Source organism: Corvus moneduloides, chromosome 26 (genome assembly GCF_009650955.1).
Source record: "Corvus moneduloides isolate bCorMon1 chromosome 26, bCorMon1.pri, whole genome shotgun sequence".
Lineage (NCBI taxonomy): Eukaryota > Metazoa > Chordata > Aves > Passeriformes > Corvidae > Corvus > Corvus moneduloides.
The window spans coordinates 3,153,682-3,176,293 of record NC_045501.1 but is presented as its reverse complement, the minus strand read 5'-3'; the positions used below and the strand labels follow the sequence as shown (position 1 = coordinate 3,176,293).

At 60.6% G+C, this 22,612-nt stretch overlaps 2 protein-coding genes across 4 annotated transcripts; one reads left to right on the top strand and one right to left on the bottom strand.

The window, feature by feature from the left end:
• Window positions 1–118: 118 nt before the first annotated feature.
• On the top strand, window positions 119–12,946 carry EZH1 (enhancer of zeste 1 polycomb repressive complex 2 subunit). 3 transcript variants are annotated; one of them, XM_032134393.1, is made up of 20 exons: window positions 119–261; window positions 1,647–1,767; window positions 2,116–2,244; window positions 2,528–2,647; window positions 3,161–3,281; window positions 3,968–4,141; window positions 5,025–5,127; window positions 5,400–5,563; window positions 6,337–6,428; window positions 6,995–7,169; window positions 7,587–7,783; window positions 8,184–8,275; window positions 8,812–8,852; window positions 9,296–9,421; window positions 9,937–10,115; window positions 10,608–10,703; window positions 11,079–11,160; window positions 11,301–11,381; window positions 11,484–11,568; window positions 11,677–12,946. In XM_032134393.1, the coding sequence occupies exons 1-20, from the start codon at window positions 143–145 to the stop codon at window positions 11,735–11,737; spliced, it is 2,358 nt and encodes a 785-aa protein (XP_031990284.1). In that variant the 5' UTR covers window positions 119–142; the 3' UTR covers window positions 11,738–12,946. The 3 variants fall into 3 exon arrangements, with proteins under 3 accessions (XP_031990284.1, XP_031990285.1, XP_031990286.1); XM_032134394.1 differs by lacking the exon at window positions 119–261 and adding an exon at window positions 1,013–1,081; XM_032134395.1 differs by lacking the exon at window positions 119–261 and adding an exon at window positions 1,040–1,085.
• A 367-nt stretch (window positions 12,947–13,313) lies between these two features.
• CNTNAP1 (contactin associated protein 1) lies at window positions 13,314–21,884 on the bottom strand. The gene is made up of 24 exons (XM_032134392.1): window positions 21,748–21,884; window positions 20,567–20,668; window positions 20,179–20,372; window positions 19,930–20,077; window positions 19,526–19,729; window positions 19,274–19,458; window positions 19,045–19,188; window positions 18,449–18,710; window positions 18,223–18,372; window positions 17,983–18,154; window positions 17,788–17,894; window positions 17,563–17,682; window positions 17,217–17,420; window positions 16,978–17,134; window positions 16,696–16,823; window positions 16,414–16,581; window positions 16,119–16,337; window positions 15,802–16,041; window positions 15,492–15,728; window positions 15,203–15,330; window positions 14,999–15,092; window positions 14,648–14,881; window positions 14,478–14,525; window positions 13,314–14,392 (listed from the first exon to the last, which is right to left on the bottom strand). The coding sequence occupies exons 1-24, from the start codon at window positions 21,824–21,826 to the stop codon at window positions 14,202–14,204; spliced, it is 3,915 nt and encodes a 1,304-aa protein (XP_031990283.1). The 5' UTR covers window positions 21,827–21,884; the 3' UTR covers window positions 13,314–14,201.
• Window positions 21,885–22,612: the final 728 nt, after the last annotated feature.

Below are 22,612 nucleotides of genomic sequence, written 5' to 3'. Positions count from 1 at the left end.
GGCAAGGCTGTCCCGGGGCCCGGAGGGAGGCGGAACCGGGCGGGAGCGCCGCTGTCCCACCAAGCGCTTCCCGCGGGACCAGGCCGGGCCCGCAATAGGGGCCGGGAGGGCCCGCGGAGAGACAAGACCAGGCACACCGAGAATGGGCGGACACGACACCGAGCCGCCGCCCTTAACCCGATCCCCGCAGCCGACAGGGGCGTTCTCCAGGCCAGAACGGGTCCTCTCCGCCGGGGCAGCCCATGCGGGCCGGCTCCACCGGTACCGGCAGCGGCGGCGCGGGGCGGGTGCTGAGGGCGTGAGGGGCGGGGCGGGCCTGAGGCGGGGCGGGGCCTGAGGCGGGGCGGGCCTGAGGAGGGGCGGGCCTGAGGCGGGGCGGGGCCTGAGGCGGGGCGGGCCTGAGGCGGGGCGGGCCTGAGGCGGGGCGGGGCCTGAGGCGGGGCGGGGCCCGAGGCGGGGCGGGCCTGAGGCGGGGCGGGGCCCGAGGCGGGGCGGGCCTGAGGCGGGGCGGGGCCCGAGGCGGGGCGGGGCCTGAGGCGGGGCGGGCCTGAGGCGGGGCGGGGCGGGCCTGAGGCGGGGCGGGCCTGAGGCGGGGCGGGCCTGAGGCGGGGCGGGGCCCGAGGCGGGGCGGGGCCTGAGGCGGGGCGGGCCTGAGGCGGGGCGGGGCGGGCCTGAGGCGGGGCGGGCCTGAGGCGGGGCGGGCCTGAGGCGGGGCGGGGCGGGGCGCGGGGCGGGCCTGAGGCGGGGCGCGGGGCGGGCCTGAGGCGGGGCGGGGCCTGAGGCGGGGCGGGCCTGAGGCGGGGCGGGCCTGAGGCGGGGCGCGGGGCGGGCCTGAGGCGGGGCGGGCCTGAGGCGGGGCGGGCCTGAGGCGGGGCGCGGGGCGGGCCTGAGGCGGGGCGGGCCTGAGGCGGGGCGGGCCTGAGGCGGGGCGGGCCTGAGGCGGGGCGGGCCTGAGGCGGGGCGGGGCGCGGGGCGGGCCTGGGGCGGGGCGGGGCCTGAGGCGGGGCGGGGCGCGGGGCGGGCCGGCGCGCGCGCAGTGTCGCGGGGGCGCGCGGCCTCCCCCTGTCGCGATGGCCGAGCAGTGAGTGCGGGCGGGGCCGGGGGGTCCCGGGGGGCAGCGGGTCCCCGTGGTACCGGCCGGGCCCCGGGGGGCAGCGGGTCCCCGTGGTACCGGCCGGGCCCCGCGGGCGGGGAGTTGGCGGCTCGGACCCGCTCCCCCGGCCCGGCGGCGCCGCCGGCCTCGGCTCGCTCCGGTTCTTGTCGCCGGGCGCGGGGAGCGCTCGGGCTCGGCCGGAGCGGCAGGGAGGGCGGCTGGAGTGGACCCGCGGCTCTCCGGCGGCGTGTACCGGGAGAGGGCGGGCACCCCAGCAACCCCCGGGCTCAGGTGCTGCGCCGGGGGCTCGGGGGACAGGAGCGGCCGGTTCTGGTCAGCACCACCCCTCGCTGCTGTCCCGGGCCTGTCCGTGCGCTTTGGCTGTGGGTGTTCCGCAGTCAGCAGCGCTGCAGAGCGACGCCGTTATTTTGTTTGGTTTAAGTCTATGATGCATAGAGTGTTTTTCCCATCCACAGGGATGTTATTCTAATATCACTTGTTTTGGGGTTGAGCTCTCCATTATTTAATGTTTATTCTTTCTGTATTGTTATAGAAAAATGGAAATTACCGCTCCTCCGACATCCAAGTGTATCATGTACTGGAAAAGGAAAGTCAAGTCCGAGTACATGCGTCTGCGGCAGCTCAAGAGGTTCCAGGCGAACATGGGAGCAAAGGTACAGCCACAGCAAGGACTGGGCTGAGATGTCCCCAGAAAGGCTTCATTTCAGCTCAGAGTGTCCAAGTTGTGCCAGAGGGTGTCAGCAAGGTGAATTGATAAGCTGTGCTTGACTTGCAAGCTGGATAAATGGGAAGAGATGCCACTTCTCCTCGTGCTCTGTCTTGAGCCGTGTGGGCAGCAGCTGTCACACACACAAAGGCGTTGAACAAGTGCTGGTGTAACTGCAGCAGGAGAGCTCCTTCCCAGTTGGTTTTTACAGGATCTCCCTGCTGAACCCTTTCAGTGCTGTGGGAGTTCTCAATGGGTTTTCTTAAATTTTGAGAGCTCCTTTCTCTCCTTTCAGGCTCTCTTTGTGGCCAACTTTGCAAAGGTTCATGAAAAGACTCAAATCCTTAATGAAGACTGGAAGAAGCTTCGAGTGCAGCCAGTGCAGTTGATGAAGCCAGTCAGCGGGCACCCATTCCTGAAACAGGTGTGCAGAGCAACAGCAAGTGGGGGCTGGAACCAGGACTCTGCAGGGAGCTGTGGGGATATGGGATGAGTTTTTGTCTGTGTTGCCGTAGGTCAGTGTCAGGCCATGCCTCTCGTTTCTGGAATGCAGAAATGGACAAAAAATACCCCCAAGGCATTTTCCTGTGATGGAGTCCACAGAGTGGATGTGGGGCTTCTATGTTTGTCCTGGATTCAGTTTTCCTCAGGCTGTGGCAGCCTCCCAGAGTGGTTCCTCACCGACCTTCTCTGTACTTGTATTCCAGTGCACTGTTGAGAGCATTTTCCCAGGATTTTCAAGTCAGACACTGTACATGAGGACCCTGAACACAGTGGCATTGGTGCCCATCATGTACTCCTGGTCCCCTCTTCAGCAGAATTTCATGGTACGTGGGAAGCGTGGGGTCTCAGTGAGGTCAGTGTCTGACTGTTACACAGTTGGGAAGTGGTTCTTCATCCCAGTTGTTTCAGGCAACATCTGCTTGAGGGATGATGGAAAGTGTTGCTTTAGTTGCTTGTTTTGTAGAATCCCATAAGCCAGCCTTGTGTCCACGCTACCTCACCCAGACAGTCTCCTTTACACGTGACTCCTTGACAGAGTCACCATTTCTTCACAGGATTCAAGGAGTAAATATAGTTTTTGGGGGGGTTTTGTTTGTTTGTGTTTTTTCCTAAGATTTTTATTTCCTTTTATATGAAAAGTTTTATTTCTTAGGCAGGTCCTTTCCTTTGTGAATGGGTTACAGTGGGATAGCACTGATGTGTCAGTGATGAGACATCTGAACCTTTGCTGTGCATGATGTTGTTGGCAGGTCTGAGGGACCAGAGCAGCCTTGGGCACAGCCCTGCTGGGGTCAGCAAACACTGCTTTTTCTGAGTTGTGTCTGATCTCTCTTCAGGTGGAGGATGAAACGGTTCTGTGCAATATCCCTTACATGGGCGACGAGGTGAAGGAAGAAGATGAAACTTTCATCGAAGAACTTATTAATAACTATGATGGGAAAGTTCACGGAGAGGAAGGTAACCTGGGAGCAACTAGCTATGTCCACTCAAGGCCAGGTTGGATGGGACTTGGAGCAACCTGGTCTAGTGGCCTGTCCATGGCAGGGATGGAACAAGATGAGCTTTAAGATCCCTTCCAACCCAAACCTTCCTGTGGTTCTGTGATTCAGTCTCTTGCAAATCACATATCCAAGTAGTTCAGAAGTCAAAAGGTGGCAGCAGTAACCAGCTTTTCTGTGAGAGCTCTCAGAGCAGGGAAACAGGATGGTGTGTGCTGTTCTCCTTTGCATGGGCACATTCCTGCCTTTGGATACCTCACTTCGTTTTAACACCTGGAGTGCTCTGGAGCCAGTGCTCCTGTGTACAGGGATTCACAGGCGTTCTCTGGGATGCTGAAGATGTGCTGGAGGGCAGGAGGAGCTCAGCAACCCTGTTCTGCTTGTTGCCTTAGCCAAGAGTTTAATCAATGAAAAGCGCTGCCTGCCTCATCATAAAATTGCCCAGGAGGAAGACAGGGAAAACTGGTGTGGCCTGTCCCCAGATTGCTGAAAATGATACAACACTACTGACTCCAGTGCTAAAATCCCACCTACCCGAACAAAACTGAGAGAAGGGCACTGGTTGGTAGCAGAGCACATTGGCTTGTGGTTTGCCATGGTGAGAAATGAGAAAGATGGTGGCACTCCCACTTCTGTGTGTTTCAGAAATGATCTCAGGGTCAGTCCTCATCAGTGATGCTGTGTTCCTGGAGCTAGTGAATGCTCTGAATCAGTACTCGGATGAGGAAGAGGAAGGACACAATGATTCTGAGGTGAAACAGGAGGATGGGAAAGAGGAGCTGCCAGTGACAAGGAAAAGAAAGCGAATTGCAGTGGAAGGTGGGTTTGGCCCCCGGAGAAGTGGGGGTTATGTTGGTCATGTTTCCATCCTGCCCTGCCTGAGCACTGGGCACTGCTCTCCTGCCATCAGTGGGTTGTTAATGTGCCGCCAAGAGTAGTTCCAGCTTGACAAGTTCTGTAGCAGAAGGGAAATGGTTTGCTCTCACTGTCCGCTGTGGACAGGAGAAGAAATCACCAGCTTAGAGTGTGGTGAGGAGTAATTTAGATGCGTCATCTGGAAACCCACTTCCTGGTAAGATTAGCAAAGCTGGGTGTTATCTGAGAGGTTGTGGGAACTCTGCTGGTGGAGGTTTTCAAGTGCTGGTCTGGCAAGCACCTGTCAGGGAGGTGTAGGTGGATCTGTTTCTGTGGGAGGCAGGAAGATGGACCTTTTCAAATCCCTTCCAGACCTGCTTTCCATGTATTAGTGTTCCTCTTCCCTCTCCTGTGCCACCTGGAGCTCTTGTTGCTTAGAGGAAGCTCTGGTTTGTGGGATTTTCATGTGTCCTGGATGACCTTCTGAATGCTGATGGGTAATTTTGTCTTTGTCCTTAATCTGTAGGGATGCAGGTGGCACAAACACCAAGACTTTTGTGGATGTAGAAAAGCATTGTCTGCAAGTTCTGTCCTGGCAGAAATAAATAGTAATAGCACTTAAGAAGAGTTGGTACTTCCAGCAGTACATTGTGCTATGCTGAAAGTGGCCTAGCGCTGCTTCTGGAAATGCCTTAGCCTGGTTGCAGGACACAAGGTTTATCTGTTGTGCATGGGATTACATTTCTGTGATAAAATACAATCCTGAGCATCTCTGGAATTGCTCTGTGCAAGAAGGAAAGACCCATTCACATCAGCTTGGGTGAGGAATTGTGTCTTCTTTTTGCAGGTAACAAGAAGTGTTCCAAGAAGAGGTTCCCCAATGACATGATATTCACTGCTATTTCTTCCATGTTTCCTGAGTATGGCTTCCCAGAGGATATGAAAGAAAGGTAGAAAATCCCTGCTCTGGTTGTCTGTTACCTTTCTTAGCAAGATTTAAAATCTTTATTTCTGAGACCATCACTGTGGGCTGGCTGGGCCACAAAGCTCGGTGCCTGCAGGCTCCACAGGCAGAGTGTGTTTTGAGTGTTACAAACTGCAGTTTGGCCTTGAGGTACCTGGGCCAGAGCCCGATGGGCCCAGATAGTGATGTAGGCATGTAAAGCTGTCGCAGGCGGTGGGGAAAGCGTGCACATCCCTGGGTGTTTGTGTTTGTCACCAGGTACCGGGAGCTCACGGAGGTGTCAGACCCGAACGTGCTGCCGCCGCAGTGCACTCCCAACATCGACGGGCCGTGCGCCAAGTCGGTGCAGCGGGAGCAGTCCCTGCACTCCTTCCACACCCTCTTCTGCCGCCGCTGCTTCAAATACGACTGCTTTCTGCATCGTAAGTGCCATCTCAGCCGGACGCTTCCCTAGAGCCCTTTCTCCTCAGTTTTCCTCTGCACACCTTGTTTAGTTCCGTGCTGGAGTCTCTGGAGGGTGGTGCCTCATGAGTTTGCAGTGGGGCCTTAGGAGCTGACAGGTGCCCAGAAGCCTTTTGTACAGACGGCTCCGCTCTTTGCTCCCACGGATGGCAGACCGACACGCGTGGCCGTGCCCTCTCCGCGCTCAGCACGCCGCGTCCGAGCTCCCGGCAGCTTGTGCAGTAGTCCTGCCGCCACCAGACTTTGCTCTTGCTTTGCAGAAGCTCGTCAGTGAAAGGCATGAATGTTTCACTGCCAAAGTCTGGACATGCCCCTGTGTTTTGTTGCCTCACTGGAACTTACGGCTTCGTCTTAGTCATGTTCCTGCGGTTGGCCCCTGCCAAAGCCTTTTGGATACTGATTAGCTGCTGGACCTGCTGTTCTCCAGGTCTAAGGGCTTCTTTGGGAAGTCACAGGACTTTTTCCAGTGAATTATTTATTAAAAGATATAATATTGAGATCACGTGGTCTTTTTGTTTCAGTGTGAAAGCGGATCCTTTTCCTCTGGCCTCTCCTTCCCAAGCTGCCTAGTCCCCGTTGTGGGTTGGAGCAGGGCTACGCCACGGGTCTGGTCGCCTCAGGCCCCACTGCCAGGGGAACCCTCAGGCACACAGGCTCCTGCTTCCTGTCCCTTGCAGAGTGGGGGGAGACTCTTGGAGAATGCTAATAGTAAAGATAATTGTTACTTTTTCAGCTTTTCATGCTACTCCTAATGTGTACAAACGAAAGAATAGAGAGACCAAGATTGAGCCAGATCCTTGCGGCGCAGACTGTTTCCTCTGGCTGGTATGTTTCTGTGTCACTGCTTTAGCAACCATGAGAGAAGTGCCCTGGCCAGCTCTGCTCTGCAGAGCTCTGTGGATCCTTTTCACAACTTGGATGATTTTTTCAGAATTAGTTCTGGTCCTTGTTGGATTCAAAGGAGCATGAATGCAAATGCAGACCTTACCAGATGCATATTATAGTAGATCTCCAACAAAGACTAATTCCAGAGCTAGCAGATGGGAAATTGTGTGACAAATGATTTCTGTAGACTCAATGCAGTGTTAGAGAAATTAAGCCCATGTTAAAAAGGAGCAGAGTGAGAAACCAGGAGTATCCAGAGGAGTGGGCTGGGGTTCAGGGCCAGGGATCCTCTGCTGACCAGGCAGAGATGCCGAAGGGAACAAAGTGGGAATCTGCAGGACAGGCAGCTGGCAGGGTTTGGCACTTGCTGAAGGGACCGCACGTGGCCGGCCTCTTCTACCTGCTCTTGGTGGTGGCAGGACAGGGCTTGTCCCAGGGCCTGTGGAAAAGCCTTCCTGCATTCACTGGTCATCTGCCACCTCTCTTGTCTTCTGCTCTGCTTGCAGGAAGGAGCCAAGGAGTTTGCTGCACTGCACAACCCCCGATCCAAGTGCTCGGGCCGTCGCCGCCGGCGGCACCACGTGGTGGGCGCATCGTGCTCCAACACCCCGGCTGTCACTGAGACCAGGGAGGGCGACAGCGACCGGGACACAGGCAACGAGTGGGCCTCTAGCTCCTCGGGTATGGTGCCAGTCCTGAGACACCCCACTCCTCTCTGTGTGGGCAGTGAGGGCAGGCAGCTCCTCACAGCTGGAGCACTCCCGGGCTCCCCTCTACTTCCTGCACAGCTGGAGAATTTGGAGTTAGCAGTCAGTGTTCCCAGCAAACCTGAGGGACACCGGCTCTGCCCTTGCTGCTGTGGGATTCACTGTCCTCTCCCAGGAAGGAGGAATGTTGCCAGGCAAAGCAAGAGCTTTGCTGGGACCTGCAAAGGCCAGAGCGAGCCCTTGGCTCCTGAGCACCGTGCCTGGCCAGAAGCAGGAGTGTGTGGCTGGGAGTGCAGTGCAGGGTTGCAGGGCACTAGGGGGTGACCACTGCCCCCAGAACCATGATGGCCAGGTGCCTTCTTTCAGGCTTAATATCTGCCTTTCCTGCCAGAGGCCAACTCCCGCTGCCAAACCCCCACTAAGCAGAAGCTGAGCCCGGCCTCCTCCCAGCTGTTTGCGGTGGAGACGCCGCAGGAGCCCGTGGAGTGGACAGGAGCCGAGGAGTCACTGTTCCGCGTCTTCCATGGGACCTACTTCAACAACTTCTGCTCAATTGCCAGGCTGCTGGGGACAAAGACCTGCAAGCAGGTGGGTGCCCAGAGCACGCAATGCAGCAGCAAGAGAGGGGCCCAGGCCAGAGCCAGTGCCTGTTGGTTTTATTTCTCTGCCACAAACCTCCCTTTGGAAAGTGCCACATCTACGCTTCTGGAGTTCAGGGTGTTACTCTGCAGCAGTGCTGCTGTTGGCAGAGTGAGCCGTGTGTGCCTGTGTCCCTCCCATGTGCAGTGTCACACCAGGTGTGCAGGCACTCATTTTTCAGGCAGGAGGAGCAACGGTGCCTGTAGACAGGAAAATGGGCCAGAGATGCTGCTCTCTGGGCCCAGGCCTGGGAGCCTTGCTGTGCTTAGTCACACTCTCCTTATGCTTCTGATAAAACAACATGAGTGCACTGAACTTGTTTCTTACTTTTGCTTGTGTTCTTCACTAGGTCTTTCAGTTTGCAGTAAAGGAATCGCTTATAACAAAACTGCCAACAAACGAGTTAATGAATCCATCCCAGAAGAAGAAAAGGAAGCACAGGCAAGTGTTGGACAAGCTTGTTTTGTTCTTAAAATGCAACCAGATCCGCTGCTTTTTGTGCCAACGCATTCCTGGTAATCCCCATCTGGCTCCCATCTGTGCGCATGTCCTGCTGTCACATGGGGCTGCTGCTGCTGCTGCTGCTGGGCGCTGGCCCTGGCCCAGCTCCAGGGCTGCTGCTCTGGCTGGGGGCTCCGTGGCCCTGCAGCCCCAGGCTCGGCTTGAGGACAGGGCAGCACTGGCTGCTGGTCCCGGTGCCACTTCCCTAACAGCAGCCTCAGCTCCCTGACTTGTCACCTACTTTGTGTGTTGATCCCAATGTGTCCAGTGTTATTCTGGCTCTGGTGTTTGGCTTAAAGAGCTTCTGCTGCAGCTGCATCACTCTCATCTCTCTCTACTCTATGGTGGCTGCTGATCATTAATGCATGAATCTGCCAGGCCCATCTCTGCTGTGCTGGCCGCTGGTGCCGAGCGGCCCTGGCCGGCTCTCCCTGATGGCTAACGCATCCCCTCAACCCTCTCTGCTCCTTTTCCAGGCTGTGGGCTGCACACTGCAGGAAGATCCAGCTGAAGAAAGGTAGCGTTGGCCGTGGCTGTGTCATGGGAGGTTTGCGAGGGTTGAGTTCTCCAGCTCCGACTGCCGCAGCGGGATGGCCACGTCCTGCTCACCAGCCTGGCAGGTCCAGCAGCGTGGAGGGGAGTGACTACCCCTGACCAGGCTCCTTGGGGTGCTGGGGGCATTGTGGCCGTGCCAGTGCCCGCCGAGGCTGCATGTGCAGCGGGGTTTGCTGCAGCCAGGGGAGGCTGAGGGCTGGTGTGCAGCCCTGCAGTGGACTGGGCTGTGGTCAGTGGGCACAGCCATGTGTGTGCCTGTGGGAGCTGGGTGCTGCCAGGCTCCCTGTGCAGTGCAGGCAGATGGGCAGCTTGCACCTTCTCGGCTCCAGCACCCTGCATGTGCTGCCTTGAAAAGGTTCCTGCAACATGCAGCTTTTGATCTTGGCATCTCTCTTCTTGTTCTAGATAATTCACCGACCCAGGTGTACAACTATCAGCCCTGTGACCACCCTGAGCATCCCTGTGACAGCTCCTGCCCTTGCATCATGACTCAGAATTTCTGTGAGAAGTTCTGCCAGTGCAACCCTGACTGTAAGGAGAGGTCAAGGACTATCGGGCAGGAAAGCAGCCAGCTCTCCTGGCACAGAGCACAGGGAGGGTGCAGAGCTGGGGCTTGCTGGAGGCCTGCTTTAATCCTGCACTCGCTGCTCTGTCCGTCTGCAGCTGTTCTGTTAGCAGCCTGCAAAAGTCCAAAGGGAATTGGTTCCGTGCTGCCCTGCAGCTCTTGGCAGCCGAGATGCTCCTGTTAGTGCTTGTCCCTGTGTCTGTATCCTGCAGGTGCTGCTGCTGGTCCCCTGTGAGCAGGATGTGCCTCCAGCAGTTCGGGTGGGCGTTGGTTGGGTCACTGCTCTGCCATGTTTGTTTTTCCTGTCTGGGCTTCCATTCCCAGCTCTGCAATGGAGATAACAGCCAGACGTTCTGTCCCTGCCCAAGGCCTGCCAGGGCGAGATCTGGCTGGGGAGGAGCATCTGGGGCAGAGACCCTGCATGGCCCCTCTGTTCTGTGCCAAACCTCACAGTGCAAACCCATGGTCTGTGTTGCTACAGGTCAGAACCGCTTCCCAGGCTGCCGCTGTAAGACCCAGTGCAACACCAAGCAGTGCCCCTGCTACCTGGCTGTGCGGGAGTGCGACCCAGACCTCTGCCTGACCTGCGGCGCTTCAGAGCACTGGGACTGCAAGGTGGTCTCCTGCAAGAACTGCAGCATCCAGCGAGGCCTCAAAAAGGTATTGACAGCAGTGTGGCGGGGGCTGCCTCAGGGCAGAGCTGATACCCAGCTGCTGCTGCTATGTGGAGGGAGGGGAATAACTTCCCTGCAGCTGCCAAAGTGGAAAAGAATCTGCTCTGCCCCGGGCCTCTGCAGCACTTACTCTGGAGTAGGGATTGTGGATGTGAAAATCAGGAGATGGGAGTTACGTGAGGAATGGTGAGAGCAAGGGAATGTATAAAGTGACTCCAGAGAAAGATTTAGTCTTGGATTCTGCTGGTCAGAGCAAGGAATTGCACATTAAAAAAAAGAGAAATTCAGAGAAAGTTCCAGATTAGTGTGTGTCAAGTCCTGTGCAGCTCCACGTAATGGTGTAAGTCTGTAGGGAGCTGTGTGTCACCATAACAAGGGGATGCTGGGTGGACACCGTCTCCCCTCTGCCCCCATGATCTGTGTGCTGGGAGGTGCTGTACCTGCCAGCTGTCCCCATCTCCTTCCATTTTCATTCCAGCATTTGTTGCTGGCCCCATCAGACGTGGCTGGCTGGGGGACTTTCATCAAGGAGGCTGTGCAGAAGAACGAGTTCATCTCTGAGTACTGTGGGGAGGTCAGTGCTGCTGCCTGTGCTGGGGCTGCACGCCAGGCACACGGGGGCTGCGGGTGCTGGGAGAGCTTCCTTTGCCTGTGCGGTCAGCTGCCTTCCCTGGCTCGGCTGCGCCCGTGGGCTCACTCTGACCACATTTGGAGATCGAGCCCTTTGCTGTCTGGGGACACGTCTCAGTGGCCCTCCAGTGTGGAGGAGCGTGTTGTGTGTGTGCTGCTACCTGAGAGCCCTGCTCTGGCCTCTGCCCCATCCCTGGGAGCCCCGGCAAGCTCCTGCCCATGAGGTGGGAGGGAGAGCAGGAGGGTGTTTCCAGGAGGCAGGTGAGCACCTGGCTCAGCCCTCAGCTGCTGAGTCTCTCAAGGTGTTCTCCCTCCACAGCTCATTTCACAGGATGAGGCTGACAGGCGAGGAAAGGTCTACGACAAGTACATGTCCAGCTTCCTCTTCAACCTCAACAATGGTAACTTCCTGAGGTGTTCAGGGGTGAGAGGCCAGAGCTGCTGGCCAGGTGGGCAGGCTCAGCCCACCTCTTGCCTGGGTGATGGGCCTGGCCTTACATCAGGTTTTGTTTGGGTTTTTGTTTTTTTTTTTTGGTAATAGATTTTGTTGTTGACGCTACTCGCAAAGGAAATAAAATCCGCTTTGCCAACCACTCGGTGAACCCCAATTGCTATGCGAAAGGTGAGGTTCTGCTGCCCAGCCAGGACAGATGGGGCTCAGTGCTGCAAGAGCTCTGGCCCAGGCTGGGGCTGCAAATCTCTGATGTTGCATCTCTGGTTGCAGTTGTGATGGTGAACGGAGACCACCGGATCGGTATCTTCGCCAAGAGAGCCATCCAGGCAGGAGAGGAGCTCTTCTTTGACTACAGGTACCTTGGCCAGCAGGGACTTTGGGCTGCAGGGACCTTGGGCTGCAGGGTCAACCCCACCTTCTGTGTGGGAGGTCATTGCTGCAGCCATGACTTGCTGTCCTGTAGGTACAGCCAGGCAGATGCCCTGAAGTATGTTGGCATAGAGAGGGAGACGGACATCATCTAAGCTCCAGGGTGGTCCTGGCACACCTTGCTGCTGCACCTTGTAAGCAATGCCATGTTTGCTTCACGCTGACATGACTGCTGCTGTTCCTGCTGCTGTGTGTGTCACAAGCGCTACTTTCCATCTAGACACCAGAGAGACTCGGGGCAGGAGTGTACGCAGTCCCTGGGCCATGGCTGCTGTCCCAGGGTGGTTTCTCCTCTGCCCCAGCTGGCTGGGAAACAGGGACTGCCCAGGTGTGGCTGGAGTGGCACCAAGGGATGCCTGGGGATGGGAGAGCAGCACTATGCAACACAATACTTTGAGTAGGGGTGCCACTGAGCTGAGTAGAGGACGATGTTACAGTCACTGCCTGTGGTGACCTAGGGGAGGCTCCGCAGAAACCTTCCTTGGGCTTTGTGACCCCCTGGCCCTGGGAATAAAGAGGAAGTATTCTCTGGCAGGGTGAGGTTTAGCCTTGGCACCCCATGCAAAAAGGAAAGAAAAAAGCACTTTAAACTAATCCTCAGCTGGTGGCTGGGCCCTGTATTTGCGCTGGGGTGGAGGGACTGCAGGCGTCCCAGGTGTCCTGCCTCCATCAGCACCTTTGCTGGGGTGTTGCTCCAGGCCTGGGACACGGCAGGCTGGCTGGGATCTCGAGTGACCTGAAGGTTGGGGCTGTCCCCTGAGAGCCACATATGCCACCAGCTGCCTGCCTGGCCTGGTGCTGGGTGCTGGGCTGTGCTCCCAATGTCCAGGGCTGGGTTCCCAGGATGACAGGGGGAGCTTGGCTGACCCCTGACGTGACTCCAGGGCCCCAGCCCCTTCCCAGCTGTTTAGTCCAGGAACACACAGAGGTGCTGGGTTTGCCTGGGAGCCAGGGCCTCCCTGGCCCAGCCCTCACCACGCTTTCCCAGTCCCCTGCCATGGCAGGCCAGGCTCTCTGTCCTTCCCATTGTCCATGATGGCCCTGTGGAGCCTGGAGGTGTTTAGGTCTGTCTGGAGCAGTGCTTGTATCCCAGCACCTGCCTGAGCCTTGCTCCCTGCCACCTCCATCCACCCAGCTCCTGCCAACCCTGCTCTTGCCTAAGCGTCTTCTGCCACTTTGGCCATATCTGCACTATGCCAGGCTTGTGTCTGTGGTTTGTTGACGGTGAATAATGGTAATAATAATGCACTTTAAATAACATGGCTTGTAGCCTTTGTCATAATAAAGTGGTAGCAAAGACCCTCCCCTGCTTGCTGGCCTCTGTTACCCTGGGGAGCAGCTGGCAGCAGCCTGTTCCCTGACTGTCCCCTGCCTGCTGGGCTCAGCCCAGCTGTCCTCGACAGTCTGGGGGGAATCACGAGTGACCCGGTGCCGCCGGCTGCCTGAATCACACCGGCTCAGGGTGGGAAGGAGGCCGAGGTGCGTGGTGGGGAGAGCAGGACGTGATGTGTGTATGCAGCAGCAGCTGAGCTGCCTCTAGCCCGGGCTCCTACACCCTGCATCTCACTCCGGGACCAGGAATTGCTGTTGTCAGTCTGGTCCCTCCCTTGGTGCAGGCTGAGCCGGGATAGGAGGAGAGGATCTGCCCAGGCTGCCAAGGTGAAGGCTGGGGAGTGTCAAACGCCATCATTCTGCCTTTATTTGATTATCTTCACATCTCATTCAAAAGAACAGGTTTTTTAAAAATAAAGTGCCCAGTGGAGCCAGGCCTTTGGGTAAATAAATGCATATCTGTAACATCGTCTTACCACAACACAGCAAGTGAACAGGAGCTTTCCCTGGGCTGGAGGTAATCGGCAGGACTGGCACTTCGTACAGAGAAGTAGCAAACTACAGACCACGTACCATGACACGCGGGACGTCACGCCCGCGGGAGCTTCCGTTTGGTTTTTTATACAAACCGATAGAATAAAAAAACCGGAGTGTAGTAGAATATCCAGCAACAAAAATGGTAGAAAGGATCTGTACCTGATCTTATGAAAGCAGCATCTCAGCAAGGTGCGGTGGCGGCATGCGCGGCGCCGGAGTGGAGTATTGCTTGGCTCCCCGGCTGTGCGGGGCCGGTGCTCGTGGCTCGGCGTGGTGCTGGCGAAGCGAGCAAAGCAGCGGGTCATCTACGCGGGCAGCACTAACGGGCGGCAGCAGCAGCCGGGTGGCCCCGGCCGCAGGGAGGGTGGGCGCCGGGCCCGGGGCTCCCCGACAGAGGCCAGGCAGGATTTGGCAGCTGTAGAGGCAGCAGCCTGCCTCCGGCATGGGGGCTGTCGGCGTGTCCGGGGCGAGCGAGGCTGGGGCTCGGCGGATCTCGGCCGCACTCCGGGGCCGGTCGGTGGCGGCTCTGGGGAGGAGGTGGCGCTCGGTCCGGTCCGGTCCGGTCAGTCTGAAGGCGGGTGGTGGCAGTTCAGGTGTGCTCGGCCTTTTGGTCCCGCGATGCTTGCTCATTCCCGGGCGGCTCCCGGGGCTGCGGGGGCTGTGAGAGCCCATCCCACCCCCCCGGCCCCGCTAGTCCCCTCTCGGCTCCTCCAGGATCTGGGGCAGGTTCTGGTCCTTGCGTGCCGATGGCGGTTTGGCGGCACCGCCGTAATCCTGGATGGCCTTGGGCTCATTGGTGTGGTAAGAGCCCTTGTAGCGGTGGTGGTAGAAGTAGAGCAGCGCCAGCAGCCCTGCCAGCAGCAGGAGCAGGAAGATCACGACTGCAGGGAAGAGACAGCAGTGAGGGACTGGGGAGGGGCTGCGGGGCCGTGCCAGTGTGGAGTACCAGCCAGAGGCTTCACTTACACCCGATGATGATCCCAATCCAGCCATCGTCGTGCACGTGGGGGAACTCTGCAGAGACAGAGTAGGCAGCTGAGACCAGGCTGCAGCAAAGTCTCATGCCAGAGCTTCCCTTCTGCAGCTGCTGCTTGACGAGGGCTCCATCCCCACCAGGGTCCCACCACAGCACTCACCTGTTGCCATGTACCAGGGGTCCATCTCAGGAGGGATAAGGACTGTGCTGAGGGGGAGCATTGAGGCACAGCTGGACTCCACCAGCTCCCCCCGGATGCTGTAGGGCCGCAGGGCACTGGTAGGGTGGAAGATGGCTTTGAGGGGCACGATGGTGTTGAATTTCACCCCTGAGAGGCAGCCTGAGAAGCCAGGTGTGTTGTAGCGCTGGATCTCGGGGTCAATCACGCCAGTCTCTGTGGGGCCACAGAAGGAGATTACTCTTCCTCCTCAGAGGGCAAGGACCATGCTGTGCAGGGCAGACCCCGGAGACCCCAGCATGGGAGCCCAGCTGAGGGCAGGACCCAGCTCACCCATCACACGCCCCAGGTACAGGTTTTTGGGCGAGTCCAGCTTGCTGTCCACAAACAGGGAAAACTGCTGCTCCATGACGGGGAGATAGTCCACCTGCAAGATAGGTGCACAGCGTCAGTGCCCACAGAGCCACCCTGCCCATGCCCCCTCCCAGCCTGACCTGAAGCCCTCAGACCCTGCTGGGAGGGTGCCCCAGCTCATACCTGGGTGTACAGTGTGCGGTGCAGGCGGGTGATGTTGACACGGTGGGGCCGTCCATCCGTCACTGGCTTGTTGGTGAGAGTGAAGACATAGGGGCTGGTGCCCAGCTGGTAGCGCAGCTGTAGGCTCCCTGTGGGCAGCACAGGGCCGTCAGCAGGGCTGGACCTCTCAGTGGGTACATCCAGCCCGTCTATAGGGTTGGAAAGTGGCATCCACAGAGAAGAGCATCCTATGCAAGGCCCAGCCCGACAGGCTCTGGGTGAGCCCCAGGGCTGGGGGCCCTGCCCTCACCATCATCCTTGATGAGCACGGCCATATAGTCCTTGACAAAGGTGCTGACGTAGAGCAGCACGGCGGGTGCTGAGGTGGTGCTGAAGCTGAAGCTGACCTCCTCGCTGGTGAGGTTGTAGCCAGGCAGGGGCTGCCAGGGGCTGCTCACAATGCTGGCGAACTCGCGGGCGGCGTACAGCGACATGGGCAGGATGTTGTACCGCACCCAGGTGCCCTCCTCGAAGTAGCCACCGATGTCTGTGGGAGGGCTTAAGGTGAGGGAAGCGCCGGCTCCTCGGCCCCTCCCACCCTGCAGGGCACAGCCACTCACCGTGGTTGCAGAAGGGCCCGGTGAAGGCGGAGATGCTGCAGTTGCAGGTGTAGTGGCTGTAGCGCTCGACGCAGAGCCCACTGTTCTGGCAGGGCACCGGCGGGTCCTGGCAGTAGCCGGTGCAGTTGACCCGCACGCCCTCTGTCTCGTTGGCTTTGCCCTCCAGGTTGAGCGTCACCCCGTTCATCCGCAGTGCCCGCAGGCACCCCAGGAACGGGCGCATCTTGTGCTCTGCTGCGCCTGCAGCGGGGCCAAGACTGAGTGCCCTGTGGCACATGGGGATCTGGGGGTGCAGGGACGTGGCCAGGGGCTCTCACCGACGTAGAGGGGCCTGTCAAAGTCCAGGCGGACGAAGCTCTGTGGGGGGAATGGCCGCACCACCCAGGGCAGCTTGTCCACCCGCAGCCGCGCCAGCTTGACGTTGAGCTCCGCCTTCACCTGGTGCCACTCATCGTCATTCCAGGGTACCACCGACCGCACCGTCAGGTTCTCGTCCCCATTCCCAATGTCGAATATAAACACCACGTCCCTAGTGGCTGCAAGGATGTGGTGTTGAGAAGGGGTCCCAGCCCTACTGCCCCTGAGAGCCCTGCACCCTCTGCCCTCCCGTACTGTTGAGCTCAATGCGGATGTAGTGTCGGTAGCCTGGGTTCTCCAGGAAGACTCCAGACAGGGCAGTGGTCTTGAAGTAGAAGGAGATGTCAAGGCTGTAGTTGGCCTGGAAGGTGGGGAAGATCAGGGCTGCGCCCCTGTTGAAGGAGACGGTGTTCCAGGTGTTGCCTGCGGGGAACAGGAGGGGCAGTGAGGGATGGGTGGGGTCCCTCCATATGGGACACCACAGGCTGGTGTAGGCACTCTGCAGTCAGGGGATGTTCTGTGGGGCCGGTCACTTACGGTCTCCATAGCACCGTAGGGGCCCCAGCACGAACTGGGCTTCAGAGCCAGAGCGGTTGGTGTCTCCAACCACAACCTGGGTGACGGGCAGGTGGTCCACAAAGGTCAGCAGACCCTTGTCTGTCCTCCTGCAAATGTGAGTGCATCAGAGGGGCCATGAGGTGTTTCTCTCCCTTTGCCAGCTCGTAGCCCTGTTACCCCCATCTGAGCGCCCCAGAGTCTGTGCCCCCATGACTGCAGCCCCCACCCCACAGCTCCTGTTCCGCAGCCCCAGCCACTGACCAAATTGCATGGTCAGCATCGCAATTGCAGAAGTACTGGGGGTCAGCACAGTTCTTGTCCAGCCCGCAGGCGCAGCGCTGGATGCCCGGTCGTGAGCCCCCCCAGTAGTAGTGCCGCTCATCGTTCCGACCCATCCAGAAGCTGAAGGGCAGCCCAGCTGCAGGCACAGAGGAAGGTCAGGACATGGTCCCACATCACGGACAGCCACGCAGCGCAGCCCCCATTCCCCCGGCACTCACAGGGGGTGTTGAGCAGGCGGGAGTTGTAGCAGTGGAGCTCAATGCGCTGCTCGCAGTACTCAGAGGCATTGGCCAGGGCTGAGACCTCGGCCCAGGAGGCGTTCCAGTAGTCCACGGCCCCCAGGTAGGGCTGGTCCACACTGGAGCCCGTCACCCGTGTAGCGTAGTGACGGTTGTGCCGGATGATGGTCCATGCTCGGTCCTCTGCAGTGAAAGGGGAGCTTTAGGACTTGTCCCCTAGGACACCCCTGCTCCCTCTATCCTGTTCCAGCTCCAATACACAGGCAAGGACTGGTTCCCAGGGGTACCAGGCAGAGGGACCCCCCTGCCCTCCTGCTACCCCCACCTCGGATGTCACAGTACACCGTGAAGGGCTTGAGCGGCCCACTGCCATCTGGGTCAATGGTGTAGTTGCCCGAGGTCTTCCCGCTGACCCGGTAAGCATCACATGTTTCCTTGTAAAGGGCTGGAAGAGAAGAGCCAGGTGGAGGTCAGTGCAAGGCAGGCACCAGGCAGCAGTAGGGGCCACAGGTGCCCATATTGTCCCTGACCCATGAGGCTCCAGGCTCACATTTGTGGCAGGTCTCCCCCTTGTACCCCGTCAGGTCACAGATGCACATGAAGTCATCCCAGGATTGGATACAGCGGCTGTCATGCTCACACAGGTTGGGGGTGCACCTGAGGGTACAGACGGCTCCTGTCCCAGCACCAGCACAGCCCCCCCGTGCCCCCCACTCCCAGGCAGCACCCTTGTCCCAGTCAATACCTGTCCGTGATCCCACAGACATTGAAGAACACGTTGTGGTACTGCGCCAGCCGGTGCTGTGCCAGCAGCTCCACGTCCACAGGCTGCATGTCTACGTTCAGCATCTGCAGGCAGCCGTGGAAAGCCGTCTGGTTTGACCGGCAGCCAGTGATTGAGGCCGGCTTGGGGCAGCCTGTAAGACAGATCAGGGTGAGCAGCCCTCAGGCACCCAGTGCCCCCCAACCCTGCCCTGCTGCCCACCTCCAAAGAAGTACTGGCTGCCAGTGCGTAGCTGGAAGGGGTGCACCACCCGAAACTCAGAGCCATCATCATCATCAATGGTCACCACAGCTGAACCCTCCCGTGCCACCAGGTGCACCGAGTGCCAGAAGCCATCATTCAGGTGATGCCCTGTGTGGAGAGGAAGGTGCATGGGGAGGCTCTGCTGCCAGATTGGCCCCCCGCCCTGTTCTGGCTCCCAGCCCACCTGCAGCAAACTCCAGCTTCTTCTTGCCAGGCTGGGCAATGGAGACATTGACCTGCCCCTCACTCAGCACCATCTCGAGGGAGCCCAGGCGGTCAGCAAAGCCGGTGTAGAGCAGGAGGCCAACAGTGTCCCAGGAGCGGAAGCGGAAGCTGACAGCCAGGCGGTTCCTCCGTGGGATCCCCGGCACTCGCACGTAGTTATTGATGCCAGCGAAGGTGATGGGGGTGTTCAGCTGGTCCTGGCAGTAGTGGCCCACATTGCCCTGGGAGTGACCATGGGAAGGGGTGAGGAAGGGAATGTTCCCATGGAGGGGAGGCCCTCTCATCCCCACAGTCCTGACCTCAATTATGCCCAATTGATCCCAATGCCTGGCAGAGCCAGGCGGGCGCCCCAGGCCAGGGACAACCTTGCATGGTCAATCCGGCGCCGCTTGGCTGAGCAAGGCCCCTGCCTGGCCCTGCATCACCCCGCAGTGGGCAGGGAACCTGACCCCAGGGAAGGGGTCACCCCGCAGTGGGGCTAAGGACCCACAGGAAAGGGGTTCCCCCACAGCAGGCAGAGGACTCCCAGAGAAGGGGCCACCCCCCAGGCTGGACCTCAAAGCGAATGTTGGGTCTCCGGTGCCGGGCCAGGTCGGCGATGTTGACCCCGTTGAACATGATGTTCTCCACGCAGCCCCGGAAGTTCTGCCGGTAGGTCAGGTGCTGCTTGTCGTGGTCAATCACACCTCCAAAGAATACCTGGGAGGCAGAAGGACGGTGTCGGCCCCTCTCTGGAGGACACCGCAGCTCAACATCCTGGCAGCCCCCTGCCCACTGCACCCACCTCAGTTTCGAGGTCAAGCTGGTCAAAGGTGCCACGGCAGCGGAAGCGCTTGACCTCCCCGTCCAGTGTCAGGTTGATGTAGTGGCCGAGACGCTCAATGTGCAATGAGTGCCAGTGCTGGTCATCCAGGAGGCTGCCCACCGCCACCGTTGTGTGGCCCTCACTGGCGTGCAGTGGGCTGCTGCCTGGGGAGGACCAGCATCAGCCGGTGGCCCCCTGGCCCCACGCGCCCGGCCCCTGGCCCCGGCTCACCTAAGCTGATGTGCAGGAGGAGCTGGGCCTGTTTGAGCTCCACTGTGATGTAGTCACCCTGTGAGCCCTCCCCATGCATCAGCACTCCATCCTGCTCCAGCGTCTTGAAGTTGAAGGAGATGTCATCCTCAAAGGTACTGACCCTCTTGGCTCGGAAACGGTAGGAGATGGCATCATCCCCATCAAAGTAGAGCACGTGGGACCCTGGGGAAAGCAGAGCAGCCCCAGCCATGTCACTGCCTGCAGCAGCAGGTGCCCTGGCACAGGGAACACTCCCTTCTGCTATGGTCTATGCCATGGCTGCAGACTGCTTGGGCACAACACCCTCTGAGAGAGTTTTCCAGGTGTGCCAGAGCCAGGATCCCGCCACGCAGGGCTGGTGGAGCCCCTGGCCAGGTACTCACGGTAGGGACAGCCATAGAGGCCCAGGCGCAGTCCAATCTTCCCGCGTGGGTTCCAGGCCACCGGAATGATGCGAATGTATCGTGCCAGGATGGGGTAATGCAGGTCATGCCGCACCACCCCGCTCTCATTCACGTTCCCAAAGAATGTCTGGGGATGAAGGGTCACCGTCAACCCCTTGCTCCAGGCCAGGGGTCTCTACTCCCCTCAGAGGAGCCCCCTCTCACAGGGAACCCCGGGCTCCCCCCTACCCAGTTGCTGCCCTGCTGGAAGAAGGGTTTCCAGCTCGTAGGGTGGTCTCCATAGAGCACAATGTAGCGTGTAAGCCAGTCATAGGTGTTGAAGGTTCCCTGCGTGGCCACTGCGTTGATCCGGTGCTTTTGCATCAGGTCGATCTGGAGCCAGGGCTGCTTGTCCCGGGGGTCGGGGGACCAGCCGCTGGTGCCTGCGGGGGGAGCGGCTCAGCTGGCCCCACAGCCCGACACCCATCGGCTCCCGACCGGGCGGCGGCTGCTTTCTCGGCCCCACCACAGCACCTGACTGGACCCCTCAGCCTCGCGAGAGGCAAAACCCGGCCGGGGACACCCCCAGCCCACGTCCCCTGCCCCGCCTGCATCCCAGTTCCGCGGGGGGACTCACTGTGCAGACGGGCGAAGCTGGCCGAGTAGAAGATGTTGTATCTGGAGGAGGCACCGATGGAGTAGGAGTAAAGGGGAGCAACGAGCTCATCATAGCAGGGTCCTGAGGGGAGAACGGAGCTGGGGGCGGCCTCGGGGAACTGAGCTGGGCAGTGTCTCTGTGGGAGCTCCCCCGTCCCAGCCCTGCAGACCCTGAGGGTTCTGGGCACCCCGCGGCTCCCTCGGGCCGGCGGAGCGGCGGGCCCACTTTGCTCTCCCCTCCCACTGCAGCGGAGCTGACACACCTCTGCGGGCCCCGGCGCCGGCACCAGCCGCCTCCGCACTGACGTGGGCGACGGGACCCCCCGCTCTGCCCCGCCCCGGCGGGGAAAGATCCCGCGTGGGAGCCCGGGGGATCCCGTGCAAACCCTCGCGGCACCGGCAAAAGACCCTCCAGAGGGGCCGGGGTCTCGAATCTCTTGAAGGGTCCCCTACTGGGTCGGACGGAGTCCGGGGAACCCAGAAGCATCCCCAGCTCTCACTGCAGGAACCGTGCTGCATCACCCCCCGGTCCACCGCCTCCCGACTCTACCACCCCCGGTCCCACCGCCCCCCGCCTCGATGCTACTTTGCCCCGGCCCTGGGGAAGGGGCCCCGGCTCAGGGGGTCGCGGGGAGCTGCCCGGTGCGACCAGGGCCTCGGCGATTCCCGTTCCCGAGCGGCTGCCCCCAGCCCCGGTACCGGGTCGGGCCCGGTGCAGCCCCGCGGCGGGGCCAGCCCGGCGGGTGGCGGCGCTGGCCGAGGTGCTGGCGGAGCCCGGCCGGTCCCGCGGGGCGGCCCCGCTCTCCTCGGCATTCCCGGGTATTCCAGATTCTCGGGGCGTCCCGGTTCCCTCGGGTCCCCAGAGGCTGCGGCCGGGCGCGGGGCCGCCGGCGGCGGGGGGGGGGGGGGCTGCGGCGGGGCCGCCCCGGGCGGGGCGCGGTCGCGGGGAGAGCCCGGACGCCCGTGTCCGGCAGTGACCTTGGGAACGATGCGAACAGGGGCAGCGGAGGATACCGAGGGATGCCGGGGGATGCCCGGGGGAGAAGGGGGGATGCCCGAGAGAACGGAGGATGCGGGGACCGCTCGGGGATGCGGGGACGGGGCGGCGGGCGCGGTCCCGCAGTGCGGAGCGGCCGCTCCCGGGACTGCGGCCCCACTTACGTGCGAGGCAGCCGGGGCCGGGGCACAGGAAGCCGGCGCAGGCAGCGAGCAGGAGCCCGAGGAGGCGGCGGGCGCCCATGCTGCGCGCCCCGAGCGCCCTCGGCGCCGCCGCTCCCGATGCTGCAGCCGCGCGGCGGAGCGGGGCCGGCGGCTCCGCCCACAGGGCGGGGGGGAAGCCGGGCCGGGCCGGGCCGGGCGCGGCGCAGAGCCCCGGCCAGCCCCCGCGGCACCCGCTGCCGCGCCCCTGGGAGATGCTCCGGCCGTGCGCCCGATTCCCCCGGTCCTCGGCACGGCGAGTTGTCGGTCGCCCCGGGCTGCACCGGGACGCGGCTCTTGGGGGTGCGGGTACGGGGGCACAGTGAGGCCGTGCAGGAGCTCCCCGGGCACACCCGGTCGGTTCCTATGCGTTGCCTGGTCCTCGCCGAACGCCGAGCCTCCGCCGTCCCTGCCGCTCTGCAGCCCCCGTGCAGGGAGGGTCGGAGCGGTGCCCGCAGCCCCCCCGCAGCAGATGTGGCGGCGGTTTGTAATCAAGCCGTGGATTAAGGCCTGCGGGTCTCGGGGTTGCTGCTCTCTCCAGTGGTGCAGAAGAAGGGATTTAGCTTATATCTGTTCTCAGCCACCCCCAGATGCCCACAGAGGGGCTTGGGGGGCTAGCGCCTGCGTGCCCTACATACACCTACAGACCCGCGATGCCCCTTGTCCCCTGGCTCTGCAAGAGCAGGAGACCTGCTCTCCCAGGGGCCTCGAGCAGTCCCGAGAGACGGGGATGCCCCAGCAGCGGCTCGGTCCAGGCTGGCTCCAAGCGAAGAGCAGGAGCCCGGCCAGGCTGTGCCCGGTGCAGGCAGCTCCACACCGGTGGCTCTAG

Coding starts and splice junctions, on each gene's coding strand:
- EZH1 (XM_032134393.1), top strand. CDS start 143: ATGGGCGGACACGACACCGAGCCGCCGCCCTTAACCCGATCCCCGCAG. Junction 5,564..6,336: donor ATACGACTGCTTTCTGCATC/GTAAGTGCCATC, acceptor TTACTTTTTCAG/CTTTTCATGCTACTCCTAAT. Junction 8,276..8,811: donor AAGAAGAAAAGGAAGCACAG/GCAAGTGTTGGA, acceptor CTCCTTTTCCAG/GCTGTGGGCTGCACACTGCA.
- CNTNAP1 (XM_032134392.1), bottom strand. CDS start 21,826: ATGGGCGCCCGCCGCCTCCTCGGGCTCCTGCTCGCTGCCTGCGCCGGC. Junction 20,669..21,747: donor CGGCCCCGGCTGCCTCGCAC/GTAAGTGGGGCC, acceptor TTCTCCCCTCAG/GACCCTGCTATGATGAGCTC. Junction 17,135..17,216: donor CCGCCTGCTCAACACCCCCT/GTGAGTGCCGGG, acceptor CTGTGCCTGCAG/CTGGGCTGCCCTTCAGCTTC.